The sequence below is a fragment of the Myxocyprinus asiaticus genome, chromosome 15 (genome assembly GCF_019703515.2).
Source record: "Myxocyprinus asiaticus isolate MX2 ecotype Aquarium Trade chromosome 15, UBuf_Myxa_2, whole genome shotgun sequence".
In the NCBI taxonomy this organism is placed as follows: Eukaryota; Metazoa; Chordata; class Actinopteri; order Cypriniformes; family Catostomidae; genus Myxocyprinus; species Myxocyprinus asiaticus.
This window is the reverse complement of record NC_059358.1, coordinates 33,509,941-33,525,701: the sequence shown is the minus strand read 5'-3', so window position 1 is coordinate 33,525,701 and position 15,761 is coordinate 33,509,941. Positions and strand designations below refer to the sequence as shown.

The following is a 15,761-nucleotide window of genomic DNA, read 5'->3' as shown; positions in this document are numbered from 1 at the left end:
TCTTTGAGTTTATGTTGTTTTTACAACATAAAAAACATTTCATGTTTTGAAAAACATTTATAGCATTTTGTACACATATATATATATACAGTTGTGCTCAAAAGTTTGCATACCCTGGCAGAAATTATGAAATTTTGGCATTGATTTTGAAAATATGACTGATCATGCAAAACTCTTTTAAGGATAGTGATCATATGAAGCCATTTATTATCATATAATTGTTTGGCTCCTTTTTAAATCATAATGATAACAGAAATCACCCAAATGGCCCTGATCAATAGTTTACATACCCTTGAATGTTTGGCCTTGATACAGACACACAAGGTGACACACACAGGTTTAAATGGCAATTAAAGGTTAATTTCCCACACCTGTGGCTTTTTAAATTGCAATTAGTGCCTGTGTATAAATAGTCAAAGAGTTTGTTAGCTCTCACGTGGATGCACTGAGCAGGCTAGATACTGAACCATGGGGAGCAGAAAAGAACTGTCAAAAGACCTGTGTAATACGGTAATGGAACTTTATAAAGTTGGAAAAGGATATAAAAAGATATCCAAAGCCTTGAAAATGCCAGTCAGTACTCTTCAATCACTTATTAAGAAGTGAAAATTCAGGGATCTCTTGATACCAAGCCAAGGTCAGGTAGACCAAGAAAGATTTCAGCCACAACTGCCAGAAGAATTGTTCAGGATACAAAGAAAAACCCACAGGTAACCTCAGGAGAAATACAGGCTGCTCTGGAAAAAGACGTTGTGGTTGTTTCAAGGAGCACAATACGACGATAGTTGAACAAAAATGAGCTGCATGGTCCAGTTGCCAGAAAGAAGCCTTTACTGCGCCAATGCCACAAAAAAGCCTAGTTACAATATGCCCGACAACACCTTGACACGCCTCACAGCTTCTGGCACACTGTAATTTGGAGTGACGAGACCAAAATAGAGCTTTATGGTCACAACCATAAGCGCTATGTTTGGACAGGGGTCAACAAGGCCTATAGTGAAAAGAATACCATCCCCACTGTGAAGCATGGTGGTGGCTCACTGATGTTTTGGGGGTGTGTGAGCTCTAAAGGCACGGGGAATCTTGTGAAAATTGATGGCAAGATGAATGCAGCATGTTATCAGAAAATACTGGCAGACAATTTGCATTCTTCTGCATGAAAGCTGTGCATGGGACAAACTTGGACTTTCCAGCATGACAGTGACCCTAAGCACAAGGCCAAGTTAACCCTCCAGTGGTTACAGCAGAAAAAGGTGAAGGTTCTGGAGTGGCCATCACAGTCTCCTGACCTTAATATCATCGAGCCACTCTGGGGAGATCTCAAACGTGCGGTTCATGCAAGACAACCAAAGACTTTGCATGACCTGGAGGCATTTTCCCAAGACGAATGGGCAGCTATACCACCTGCAAGAATTTGGGGCCTCATAGACAACTATTATAAAAGACTGCACGCTGTCATTGATGCTAAAGGGGGCAATACACAGTATTAAGAACTAAGGGTATGCAGAATTTTGAACAGGGGTCATTTAATTTTTTTTCTTTGTTGCCATGTTTTGTTTTATGATTGTGCCATTCTGTTATAACCTACAGTTGAATATGAATCCCATAAGAAATAAAAGAAATGTGTTTTGCCTGCTCACTCATGTTTTCTTTAAAAATGGTATATATATTACCAATTCTCCAAGGGTACGAAAAATTTTGAGCACAACTGTATATATATATATTTAAGGACTTTAAAAATGTCATGTGGTGCAACCATCAAGTAAAAGTATTAAAATAATTTCTCACATCTTGAATACATGAGTGTACACAACTTAATCATCCATTTAAAGAAATAACATGTTTCAAGGTGAAAAGTATTTTTTTCAAATATCATGAATTTTTAAGTCAAGAATATCAAGAAGTTTTCTCATGGTTGCACTAAATGACCTGAACCAAATGTGTCTTTTTTTCATTAAAACGTCAAAATATTGATATTTAATGATATGACAAAATTATGATTTGTTTTTAAATCTTCAAACACAGTACTGTGGGTCTAAAGAGATATCTGTTTTATGATTTTTGTCACATGACAACAAAATTACTATCTACAAGTTGGTTGCGCCACATGACTTAGATTTGGTGGACAAAAGTTTTTGAAATATTAAATATATTTGAAAATAAAAATGTTTTACTGCATTTTTTAAAAATAATAATTATTATTCAGCACAATTCATGCCAACATTTCTTTTTTCAAGAATTACTTATCTCCGGACTGTTACACCACATTTTATGTTAAGCCCCAGAAAAATATCAAAATGACTGAACTCATTAACTGAAATCATATTCATCATAGAATTTAATAACTTCTTATTAAAGTTATTGTGTGAATTTCATTTGTAGTGTATTTTTTAATAATCTATTAGATGCGGACAAAAAATGAGCGTCACAGCATTGACCCATATGCTAATGTTCTATAAATCTTGCCTTGAGAACCATTGTATTCCTCTCTCTGTCTCTCTCTCTCTCTCTCCCACTCTCTCTCCCTCCCTCTCTCTCTCCCTTTGTGTGTGTGTGTGTGTGTGTGTGTGTGTGTGTGTGTGTGTGTGTGTGTGTGTGTGTGAATGAACTCTGTGTACAGTGTTTGCATTTATCTTTATTTACATAACTATGTTACAGAGAAAATGAAAAAATAAAAAATCACTGATCCTCATATCCTTATTTCCTGTATCATATTTACCCAGCTTCTCTGATGTGTGTTTGGAGCAGATGGTGAGGGACTAAAGCTCCATGGTGGAGTGAAGGCGTCTAATTGCTTTAAGTAAATCGATACGGGACTGCAGCTAGCAGCAATCCCTCACTCTCCATCAGCCTCGGTAACCTGCAATTACCACATTGATTGGCCACTGCTAATTGAAGGCCTCATTATTTCAGCTTTATGCAGCCGTGGTGACAGGGTTCAGACCTTAATCAAAATTTGTTCATTTGTTCTTCTCGAGATATATATATTTTTCTTTCTTTCTTTTTTTTTTTTTTTTTTTTTTTTATATATTTCAAATCAGAATATGCTGATATTTGATATTAATGATAGACCGGGCTATTAATTTTCAAGGTGTATTGATATCATTTTGTTTTATTACAAAGGTGTCCAGGTTTTATTATTTCAAAGTTAATTGTGAACAAAACTACAAGACAGAAAGCAACATTTGATATTAGTGAGATATTAGCTTGGTGAGATTCTATAAGACTAAGAAAAAAAAAGCACCTGAATGATTTAGATATTTTTTTATAATGACAAAATGTAATTATACACAATTAAATTCTACTGCAATTATATTTACACTTAACTCTAAAAATATTATTACTCATTTTGCATAATCAAATCTCTTCAACATGATGGCAAATGTCAAAACACATCCTAGGACAAAAAAAAAAAAAAAAAAGCATCCTCACATCATCCAAACAAATGCTTTTAACATTTTCTAAGAAACTGCATAAGATTCAGTGCTGTGCAATCATTGGATTACAATGTTTATTGTGTGGAGCTTCAAACAACAGCCATTAAAAACGTGTTCAAAATTAACGGAATTGCAATAGTGGTTTATTTTCAACAGGTGAGGAGAGAGGAGCTTGCGGTCAAACTCACCACCCCATGACCCTTCTCTGTTGGCTCTCTTCATTTCCCATGAGCCCTGGTTAAAAATGACCTTCTATGTCTCTCCTCTCCGCTCCAAACCCCCTCGAAGAATAATAAGGGCACCAGACACATTAATTAGATGCTCTATTTAGATAAATGTCTGCGAGTGAACGTGAGGTACTTATTAATATTTCATATTCAAATAATTAAATTCAATTTTTCATTTGGGCAAAATAGAACATCTACATTAGTGTGCATTGCTTTCTCTTCTTACCCCCTTCCTTGTGTGTGCATTTATTATTAAAGCCATTTTTTCTTTTGTACAGATTTTTCTGATATTGTACTTGCTCTGTTCCCTCCACCACACAGATTGGGTCAAAGTGTCACATGGAGAGAAGGTAGAGGAAATTACTGTTAATTAAAGGGCTGACAGCTCGCATGTAGCTTGCTCTGTGTGAGACGTTGTGAATGTGTGTGTGACTGAACGAAAGACGTGGATTATCTTTGATCAAATAGGTAACCACATTGTTCAAAAGAAAATTTTGCCCGAGCAGTTTTCTCAATTGTCTCAAAATTTTAATTCAGCCTTATTTCTCCTGCATCTTTAGTTTATGCCCCCTTTCCAACCCTGATGCCCCTCATCTTTTCCCATCCTGTAGATTCTCATCTCATCTGCAGCACTATCACATTGCAGAGCACTTCTGCACCCCTGATCTCTTAAAGGTTCAATTCCAACAGCAAAAATCTTAAATGCTTCCATTGTCTCCTGTGTAGGAGGTCAGTTCTCTGTTACACCTGACCAGAAAAGGGCTAAATGGTTGCCAGGGAGACTGCAGATCATTTATGAGTACGTGTGTGTGCACTTGTGTGTGTGTTCTTATGTGTGTAGTGTTTCCAATGCTTCTATCAGCCTTTAGTCATGCTGGTGTTATTTGGAGCAATAGTACCAAGCCTAACAGTTTCTCTCTCCCCATCCAAGGCTCAATAGCATAAAAGACACCTCTGACCTTTAAAGAGAGGACTAATAGATGAATGAAAGGGTAGCAGAAAGTATGAGGAGTAAGGGAAGCCTCCTGTGGGAACAAAAAGCCATGCCAACACAGAAAGTACAATAGATGTAGAACTGCAGCTATTACAGAGATGTCACAAAGCCTTACACAGTGTAGCACATACTGTACAACAAATCAATTAAAGCTGCTACAAATGGAGCAGAACACCTCCAAGAACCAAGACAGCAGGCACTCACGTCAACTATGAAGGAACATATATATTGCTACTGTGCTTTGAATACATATACAGTAATAGGTTTTCTTTTCAAATAAAAGACGATTAAAAGCAAGATTTATTTAGTCATAGCTGTCAGGCACAGGATGACATAGAGGAGTGGAGAGAACCCAATCGCTGGGAGGTTTATTCAAAACAATGGAGAACAGTGGCACAAACAAAAGGTAAGTAATACACAGACAATGGAACTTAACAGTGTTGAAGATAAATGTTTTCAAAGGAAGAAAGTCACTACTATGGACAGCAGTGCGGCCTATCAAGTCTGAGATGAGACTAGACAATGAGTCTAGTCTCAGCAGAGTATATATAGGGATAATAATCAGGGTGGATTGAGAACAGGTGTATGATTAGGGAGAAGTGGAATGGAGGATGGATTGTGTTGAAGAGACCGATGGGAGCATGACAGTACCCCCCTCCATGGACCGCTCCAGAGGCATGGAACCCCCAACACCAATCCACGGGGAGCAGGGCGATCCGGATGTTCACGCTGTAAGGTGGTGAGAAGAGAGGGATCGCTCCTCCGGACCATACCCCTCCCAGTCAATGAGTTACTCTAGCCTCCCCCTCCGACGGTGGGAGTTCATGATGGTCCACAAGGAGTACACCAGACCGTCCTCCAGGAGAATCGGCAGAGGTGGGACATGGTCCCCATTGGACTCTGGAAAAGAGGGAGAAAGAGAGGGCAAGTGAGGCTTCAGGAGAGAGACATGGAAAGTGGGTGAAATATGATAATGTGAAGGTAATTGTAATTTATATGTGACTTCATTGATCTGCTGTAGTATGCTGAATGGACCTACTGTATATAACAGGGACTTAGCTTTTTACTGGGGAGCCGAAGTCTGATGTCCCTGGTGGAGAGCCAAACCTTCTGCCAGGGCTGAAACTGGAGGGTGTCTGATCGCCGGGCATCAGAATGGAATTTTTGGTTTCTTATGACTCACTGGAGGTGGACCTGAGCGGAGTTCCAGAACCTCTCACTTGTGGTTGACTGAAAGCTCTCCAGACCAGGAAAACAGTGGAGGTTGGAATCCAATAGGGCTGAAACTATTAGTCGACGTTATCGACAACTTCGACAATAAAAAATTGTTGACAAAAATGTCATTGTCGAATAGTCGTTTGATCTTAACGTAACATAAGATCATATGAAACTCTAATGATTGCACATAAGAGCAGCACTACAGCTCGCGCCTGACTGAGGAGAGGAAGAAAACACATCTCACAGTCCAGACGCACTCTAAACTTTCTAAACAGCTTCAGGTGATGTAGATCGCAAAGTATGAGGGAATTATAATGCAAAAATACAAAATAAGTAAATACAGAAGCACTCTTGTTGTGGAATAAGCAGAGCTGGAGCTGACGCTCAGCTTAAGCAAAACTTGCGTGTCGAGTGTCTTTAAAGGAAACACACCGGCGTTACATCTTTAATGCAGTTCTATTTGATGCGTTATAGCTTTATTAAAGTTAAAATAATAAGGAAACTGCCATTTCTCTGTGCGGTCAGCTCCTTCTATGAGTTGGGTGAAGTGTCCCGATCTACGGGGGAGAGATTGAAACTGCACCCGGCTCATTCCTCGAGTGCGTGCGCTTAATGCAGCTAGATTATAATGCGATGGCAACTTATTGAATCATAATATATGTCACTGTGCATTTCTTATCGCAGCTTTATTAATAAGAGAGAGCTTATTTTTTTGTGAGTTAAAGATGGATTGAAGTGAACAAAAAGGTGAGAGAGGTAGTCTTCGCCCCATTATACACTGCAAAAAAAATACATTTTTTATTTGTTTTTGTTTTGGCTTGTTTTCCAATATAAATATCTAAAACTCCTTTAAAACAACGTACATTTACTTTAGCAGCTATACGGCAGAATAATTTTTTTTGAGAATGTTGAATATATTAAAAATACAAATATTTTAAAATATCTAAAAATCCTTTAAAAAAAGAAATACACTTATATTTAAGATACATTCTCTTAAAGCAAGTCTAAATATCTTATATGTTACTTCTCAAGTAATTGAATCTTGTTTTAAGGATTTTTAGACTATTTTAAATGGAAGAAAAGACAAATACACTTGATAACAATAGGATTTTTTTTGTAGTGAAATTTTTTACTGAATTAAACATAATTTTCCCTTTAATTCAATGAATGTCATTTAGAGGTATTTTTAAAAGATGATTTTGTCCTCTTTATTGTTAGCAAGCATGTTTAATACAACCTTTTAAGTCGGGGCAAAACTGAATAGTCGTTTAGAGCTAATGATTAATCATTGCAATAATCGCCTGAATAGTCGAATAATCGTTCTAATAAACGTTAGACTAGTCGATTATCAAAATAATCATTAGTTGCAGCCCTAGAATCCAAGGACACATTGAAAGGGAGTGAGACCGGTGGAAGGGTGACAGAGAGAGTTCTGGGCATACTCTGCCCATGGAAGATAGCGACTCCAATCTTGTTGATTATCGTGGCAGTATGTTCGGAGGAATCGTCCAACCTCCTGGATCTTACTCTCTGTCTGGCTGTTGGTTTGCAGATGGTACCCTGAGGAGAGGCTAATGGTAACACCCAGGAGGTTGAAAAAGGCCTTCCACACTCTGGTGGTGAACTGAGGACCGTGGTCGGACACTATGTCTTCCGGTTGGCCATAATTCCGGAAGACATGATGGAACAGAACTTCTGCGGTCTCTAGAGTAGTGGGCAGTCCTTTCAGGGCCACCAAGCGACAGGCTTTAGAGAAATGGTCCACTGCTACTAGCATGCATGTTTGTCCTCCAGAGGGGGAAAGGTCCATGATAAAGTCAAAAATGATGTGGGACCATGGGCGTTGTGGCAATGGTAGAGGTAGGAGATTGCCTACAGGTAGGCGATGGGGCATTTTAGCCATAGCGCAGTATGGACAGACATGGATGATGTTGTGGACATCATGGGAGAGTTGAGGCCACCAGTATCGTTTTTTATGAGTGTGAGACTGTGGGAAGCACCAGGGTGTCAAGAAGTTGGTTTCGGAGAGGGGCTGGAACAAAGGTGCATCCAGGAGGGCATTCCACTGGAACAGGGTCATTAGCGGCGGCCTGAGCGATCTGCTCGCCAATCTCCCACTATATCGGACTAACAAGAATGGACGGAGGAAGGATGGTTTCAGGCTCCAAGGTGGAAGGCTCTGGAGAGTGAAGACGGGAGAGAGCATCGGCCTTCATGTTCTTGGAACCGGGAGGGTAAGTGACTGTGAAGGAGAACCAGTTGAAGAATATTGACCACCAGGCCTGACGTGGGTTCAGCCTCTTTGCAGTGCGGAAATACTGTAGATTACGGTGGTCTGTGATCATCTGAAAAGGATGTTGTGCTCCTTCAAGCCAGTGGCGCTATTCCTCAAGGGCTAACTTAATGGCCAGGAACTCCCTGTTCCCTATGTTGTAGTTACGCTCTGCCGCAGACAATTTCCTTGAGTAAAAGGCACATGGATGAAGCTTGGGTGGAGGTGTCAACTTCCAAAACGAAGGGTAGGTTTGGGTCTGGATGCCCAAGGATAGGTGCAGAAGTGAATGCTTTCTTGTGCTGCTGGAAGGCTTCTGTGGCTTCAGGTGTCCAAGGGAGGTTCTTGGGCTTGCCTTTGAGGAGAGAGGTGACAGGAGCAATGACTGTACTGAAGTTGTGAATGAACCAGCGGTTAACGTTGGCGAATCCCAGAAAGTGCTGCAACTCTTTAAGTGTGGAACTTTGAGGCCAGGAGCAGATGGCCTGTATTATTGCCGTGACCATTTGTACCCCCTTTGGGCCAATGACATACCCCAGGAAGTGCATGGTGGTCAGATGGAATTGACATTTTTCTGCTTTGAGGTATAAATGGTGTTCAAGGAGGCACTGCAGCACTAGCTTTACCTGCCGGATGTGATCATTCCGGTTGGAGGAGTAGATGAGAATGTTGTCAATGTAGACAACAATGAAACGATTTAGGTACTCATGAAGTATCGCATTCATATAAGCTTGCAAGACAGAAGGGGGCGTTGGCCAGCCCATACAGCATCACCCAAAATTCATAGTGGCCTGGGGTGATGAAAGTGGTTTTCCACTCATCTCCCTTGTGAATATGAATGAGATTATAGGCACTTCGCAGGTCAAGTTTGGTGAATACAGCAACTCACTTCAAGAGTTCAAGAGCAGCAGGGACCAGAGATAGGGGATACCTGAACTTCACAGTGATGTCTTTGAGGGCCTGGTAATCAATACATGGTCGTAGGTCTCCGTATTTCTTAGCCACAAAGAAGCTGAATGCAGCAGGAGAGGTGGATGGACGGATGTACCCCTGGCTGACAGCTTCATCAATATATTCTTCCATCGCTTTCTGTTCCGGGAGTGACAGAGGATATACTTGACCACAGGGAAGAGGAGCACCGGGAAGCAGATCAATGGCACAGTCCCACGGACGATGAGGTGGTAACTGAGAGGCATTTTGGGGACTAAAGATGTCACTAAACTCTTCGTACTCCAATGGTATGTGAACTTGATGATGGATTGTTGGGCTTTCGATGGAAGTAGTGTTGACTGGAAGAATTGGTGGTGCAGGCGATTGATGAGCATCGGGTTGGAGATGATGAGGTAGGGAAAGGCATAGTTTAAAACACTGCTCACCCCAAGAGCAAATCTCGCCGTAGGTCCATGTGATGGTTGGGTTGTGTTGCGCTAACCAGGGACGACCAAGAACTAAGTCGGTGGTGGAATCCTCAAGTACAAGGAAGGAGATTAGTTCAGAGTGAAGAGCACTAATTTGTAGAATGAAAGATTCCGATTGGTGGTAAATGAAGCCTGAGCCCAAAGGTTTCACCACAACGAAGCAGATGGGGTGCAGAACATTTCACTTCTTGGAGATGGAGTTGCTGGCTGAACGCCCAGGAGATGAAATTCCCTGCTGATCCTGAGTCAAGGAGAGCACTTACGTTGAGAGAAACGTCAGAGAAGGAGAGATAAACATTGGTGCATAGAGTATGGCTGATGGAAGGCCTTTGAATGGAGCTCACCAGCAGGCGTGGAGGACAAATGGGACAAACTGGTAGAAGATGGTCTGGATCGCCACAATATGCAAACAAATTATTCTCTTGTCTCCTTCTGCGCTCCACTGGTGTCAACTTAGTGAAGCCGTTATCCATGGGCTCTTCTGTGAGCATGATGGAAGGATGGGAAGGCAGCAAAGGACTCATGGCTTCAGAGTGAGGGTATCGCAACTGGTCGCTTCTGCATGCCTGCATACGATGATCCACCCGGATGGAAAATTGAAAGAAGCATTCAAGTCCTACGGAATCATCCATGCCAGCAAGTTGTAACCATAGGCTAGGAGTCAATCCTTGATGATATGTGATAATGAGGGCCACCTCATTCCAATGGCTGGCAGCAGCAAGAGTGTGGAAGCGAAGTGCTTATTCAGAGGTGGACTGGTTTCCCTGTTGTAGATGAGCAAATTGTTTGCTTGCTTGGGAACTCCAGCTGGATGGGAAAACACCTCTCTGAAATGAGTGACAAAAATGTTGACAGACTGGGTAATCTCACCTCCTTGCTCCCAGATGGTTGAAGCCCATTGTAAAGTGAGCCCCATCAGAGGGGATAGAATATAAGCAATCTTGGCTCACTCAGTGGGAAACGGTTGTGGATGCATTTCCTGGGCTAGCGAGCATTGTAACAAGAAGCCATCGCATTTCTCCGCCGAACTGGCATAGCTGATTGTTGTGGTCAGCGGCCCGGATGAATACACCGTGGAAGATGGGAGTGGAGAGGAAGCATGAGCGGTATGTTCCCCAGGAACTCCTGTAGAGGAACAAGTTGAGGGGGACGGAGCAGCGGCCGGACCCAGAAGATCGACGGCCAGGGATGGTTACGATGATGGAGCGCTTGCAGTAGAGCAGTCATGGTATAATAAAGCTGTCGAAGCAGGTCCACCATAGAGAGCACTGGTGATGACTGGTTTGATCTGCCTGACAGAAGACTAGACCTCGAAATGAACCCAGCAGATGACACAGAGGAGTGGAGTGAACCCAGTTGCTGGGAGGTTTATTCAAAACAACGAAGAACAGTGGAACAAACAAAAAGTAAGTAATACACAGACGATGGAACTTAACAGCATTGAAGATAAATGCTTCCAAAGGAAGAAAGTCACTGCTATGGACAGCAGTGTGGTTTAACAAGTCAGAGATGAGACTAGACAATGAGTCTAGTCTCAGCAGAGTATATATAGGGATGATAATCAGGGTGGACTGAGAACAGGTGTATGATTAGAAGGCTGGAGGAGTGGAGCAGAGGTTGGATTGTGTTGAAGAGTCCGATGGGACCTGACAATAGATTTATACAATTATCATTGTATATTGCAAAAACCTGCAGACTGCAAAGGCACATCAACATATAATGTTTTGGTTTGTCAGTCTCCATAGTAATATGTGCATTTGTTGATGAGTATGAGTAAGCAGTTTCTCTGCACTAAAAGGCTGGCTGATGATGATTAGGGAGAAATGGGGAGTATTTAGCATGTTATTCTCCCCCTGCTCTCTTTTGGACTCTTCCTTGGCTCTGTGCCTAGTGAGTGTAATTTGGATGAGTACTGCTCGCTTGCCTTTGGGCTCATTAACAACAATATAAACAGTAATTACAGTGATCGCCTAATTAATTCATTGAAAAATTGGCAAAAAAAGGAAAACACTGAATGGTTAAGAAGCAAGCGCAAATCATTGGCCAAGATAACAATTTTATGGCAATATAGTTGACTTAATTAGCAATTTCACATGGCACAATACAACTTCAACAATTACAACAATTTAATTTTTTCTATTATTCCTTTATGTGGATTCTCCTCTTATTGTTCATCGTTTTCACATCAAGTCTTTTCCAGCTGGGCAGCTTTGATGAAATGATAAAGTTGTTTACTTCTACCAATCTACTTCTTTTGTTCAAGAGCCATTAATGCATTTGTTCCATCTAGACTATGATGGTTTTGCACTGTGGCTAGTCTGTGGAGAGAGAAAAAGATGTTCACGTGACTCTCAGCTCTTCATTACTGGTCTTAATTAAGCTTAATTAGTGTAATTACTTAATTGTGGTTAGTTAAAAAATGATAAATACCTATCGGTAAAAGACAAATCACTAGTAAGAGAAATTAATTAGCTATTTCATTAATATAATTTTGACTAATATTTTCCTTTTGAAATTTAATTCCTTTTTTTTTTATTAAATAGTCTTGCCTTATACTGTGTGTTAGTTTATTGTGAGCACAAAATACAATTGATCTAATCTAACTATCTGTATGTATTTATGTTCATTTGTATTTAAATATTTGAGAACTTTTGCCCTCTGCTTTCTAATATTTCTTATTTGATGTGTGTCCAAAGCAACTGCCAAGTCAAATTTGTTGTACAAGCAATGTTACCTGACAAATATACATGTATTGTGATTCTAATTACTGTAATATTAGCTTCTGACTGTGTGGTAAAAACCTGCAAATCTATTACAGACCAGCAAATGTAGATTATGTTAAAACTGTCAGATTCCTTTTCCAGTCTATTAAAAGGGCAACAGTTAATATGAATGGGCTTTCAAATGCTTCACACTTGCAGTTTGACAATAGGCTTCTCAGCTGTTGTTCTGAGACTGTTTTAATGCGCTGACAATGTGACAGCAAGAGTAAGGATTTCAGTGTAAGACATTGGTCATTGATCAGCTGTGAAAGCAGACAGGCAGAAACCATGAATGAGCTACTGGGCCACATTGAAACCAAGCTGAAGTGGTGCCAGCTGACTGGTCGCCAGCAATGGAAACTTCCCACAATTAACACAAATTACTGACAGTCTGCCAGCTATCAGCACCTGGCATCAGTCTTGGGCCTGGCAGCCAGGCAGAAAGTGGAGGTGGGATCATATGCAACAATGATGTGTGTGTGTGTGTATGTTCATAAACACCATTAACACCAGTGTCACTGCCAATATGTGTCTGTATGTCATTTCTAAGTGGCACATGAGTGGTGTGTGTGTGTGTGTGTGTGTGTGTGTGTGTGTGTGTGTGTGTGTGTGTGTGTGGACAGGTTTAAGTGGTTTACTAGGACTTTTTTTTAGGTTACAAACTGGTAATTACAAGGATATTATGCTATAAATGTGGTTTATGAGGACATTTCTAGTGTCCCCATAATTCAAATCGCTCAAAAATCATACTAAATGATGTTTTATTGAAAATGTAAAAATGCTGAAAGGTTTCTGTGAGGATTAGGTTTAGGGGTAGGTGTAGGGTTAGGGTTAGGGGATAGAATCTATAGTTTGTATAGTATAAAAATCATTATGTCTATGGAGAGTCCTCATAATGATAGCTACACCAACATGTGTGTGTGTGTGTGTGTGTGTGTGTGTGTGTGTGTGTGTGTGTGTGTGTGTGTGTGTGTGTGTGTGTGTGTGTAACTGATAATAAATAACTAACAATAAATCTGTTGTTTAGTGTTTATAATTCACTATCATTTGCTATTTAAAAAGTTGTACATATAAATACATAAATAGCAGCATAAAGTCTCATATCAGAAACCCAATAAATGCTGTTTAATTTTACACGGAGTGGGTCGCACTCTCTTGGGCGCTGCACATGTCAACCTGTGTCATGCAATTGACTGATTTACCACCACTAATAATGTCAATAATATGTTTACTTTAATAGTGCTTTCAGCCAACACTCAAACATAAAATTACATGTAAACAAAACAAGCAAACCCAATATTCTTACAGACAACAACAGAGCTCAAGTCAAAAGTAAAACGGTATAGTCCAGAATGACGCAGGCGTGTGATCCACCAGACAGTCCGAACAGAATGAGCGCAAGTTAAAACCCGCTACTACCTGCAGCTCTCACGGCGCGAATCACGAATAAGCGGCGCAACACTGAATGCCAAACGCGTGCACAAGGTGGTGTTCAGCCGGTCACAGTCTAAAGTGATAGTGAATGGTGACTGAGCTTGACAGTTCCTGACGTTCTGCCAGAAATCTCCTTTTGAGTTCCAAGAAAGTTATAAGGGTTTGGAGGCAGCAACACAACGGTGAGCAAATGTTGACGCAAATTTCATTTTTGGGTGAACCATACCTTTAGTAATTATTCATATTGTCCACATCCATCCAGTCTGCAAGAGGGATGCAAGAATCTGTCTGTCTGTCTGTCATTTATCTACAGTACATGTACAGGACAGTTGCAAGTTTCAAAAAGTTTGCAAAATTCAACTGTTGGTTTATAGCTCCATCTACTGGTTTTAAGAAAGTGTAAAATCTTTGACATTTCTAGCAGTTGTGTTCGGATCAAAGGATTTTGAAGAAAAAATATTACTTTCATTGGGAGTTTCTTTCCATCCAATACCTTACATGCAATAAAACATTAAAGAAAATAAATTTAATAAATCCAGAAAATGACAAATTAGATCCGCATTTGTACTTTTTTATTTATTTTATTTTTATTATTATTATTATTATTTTTTACACATTTTTAATAGGAAAGGGGCCTTGAGCAATATACAGTCAGGGGACCCAGAATACCTTGTTACGGCGCTGTTTAGCAGGTATTGTTAGGAACACTGTCTGAGTTAGGGTTGGGTAACACTAACCCTAACACAATTTTATTTATTTTTTTCTACCTTTTCTCATTTAATAGTAAACAATCTAGATTACAAAATCAAATTATGTTAGCCAATAAACATGATATAATTGCTATAATTATTTTTCAAAATGGATTAAAATGCATTCATTTGCAAAACTATACAGAAATAAGTAGTTAATAAATGTTCCTGTACCACTAAGAAACCACTAGATGTCAGTAACTGCATAGATTTCAGAGATCACATATAACCCATTACATCGGTCATGTACATGTACGTACTATATATACTGTCAAATCAGACACATTTATCGTACACACTACATATTTAATCCTTTAAACTTCATTAAAGGGATTGTTCACCCAAAAATAAAAATTCTCTCATCATTTACCTTCATGTCATCCCAGATGTGTATGACTTTCTACCTTCTGCAGAACACACACGCAAAGATTTTTATAAGAATATGTCAACTCTGTTGGACCATACAATGCATGTGATTGGTGATCAGACATTTAAAGCTCCAAAAAGCACATAAAGGCAGTATAAAAGTAATCCAAACGACTCCAGTGGTTAAATACACATCTTCAGAAGTGATATGATAGATCTGAGTGAGAAACAGATCCAAATTTAAGTCCTTTTTTACTATAAATTCTCCTCCCTGCCCAGTAGGTGGCGATATGCACAAAGAATGTGAATGACAAAAAACAAAAGAGGAAGTGATGTGAAAGTGAAAGTAGAGATTGATAGTAAAAAAGATTGATCTGTTTGATTTTCTGTTGATTATTGATCTGTTTCTCACCCACACTTATCATATCACTTCTGAAGACATGGATTACTTTTATGCTGCCTTTATGTGCTTTTGGAGCTCCAAATTTTTGGTACCCATTCACTTGCATTATGAGGACCTACAGAGCTCAAATATTCTTTTAAAAATCGTTTGTGTCCAGCAGAAGACAGAAATTCATACACATCTGGGATGGCATGAGGGTCAGTAAATGATGAGAGAATTTTAGATTTTTGGGTGAACTGTCCTTTTATTATTACAAGTAAAATTCAACAAATAAGATTTGATGACTAATATAACTAAGACTGCAATGAAAATCTTTAAACATTGTTTCTCTGAAATTCAACACACACACACACACACACACACACACACAAATACTATATTAATAATGAAGAAGAATAATGTCCATTGGCTTGTCGATACGCCAGTGAACTGCAGCCATGAGGAAGGCGTGTCGCTCTGCCAGCGCGTGAGGTGACGTCAT

General features: G+C 39.9%; 1 protein-coding gene across 1 annotated transcript; it reads right to left on the bottom strand.

Annotated features, from left to right (window-relative positions):
* Positions 1 to 8,312: 8,312 nt before the first annotated feature.
* On the bottom strand, positions 8,313 to 8,873 carry LOC127452685 (uncharacterized). Its single transcript, XM_051718307.1, has one exon. The coding sequence runs from the start codon at positions 8,871 to 8,873 to the stop codon at positions 8,313 to 8,315; it is 561 nt and encodes a 186-aa protein (XP_051574267.1).
* Positions 8,874 to 15,761: the final 6,888 nt, after the last annotated feature.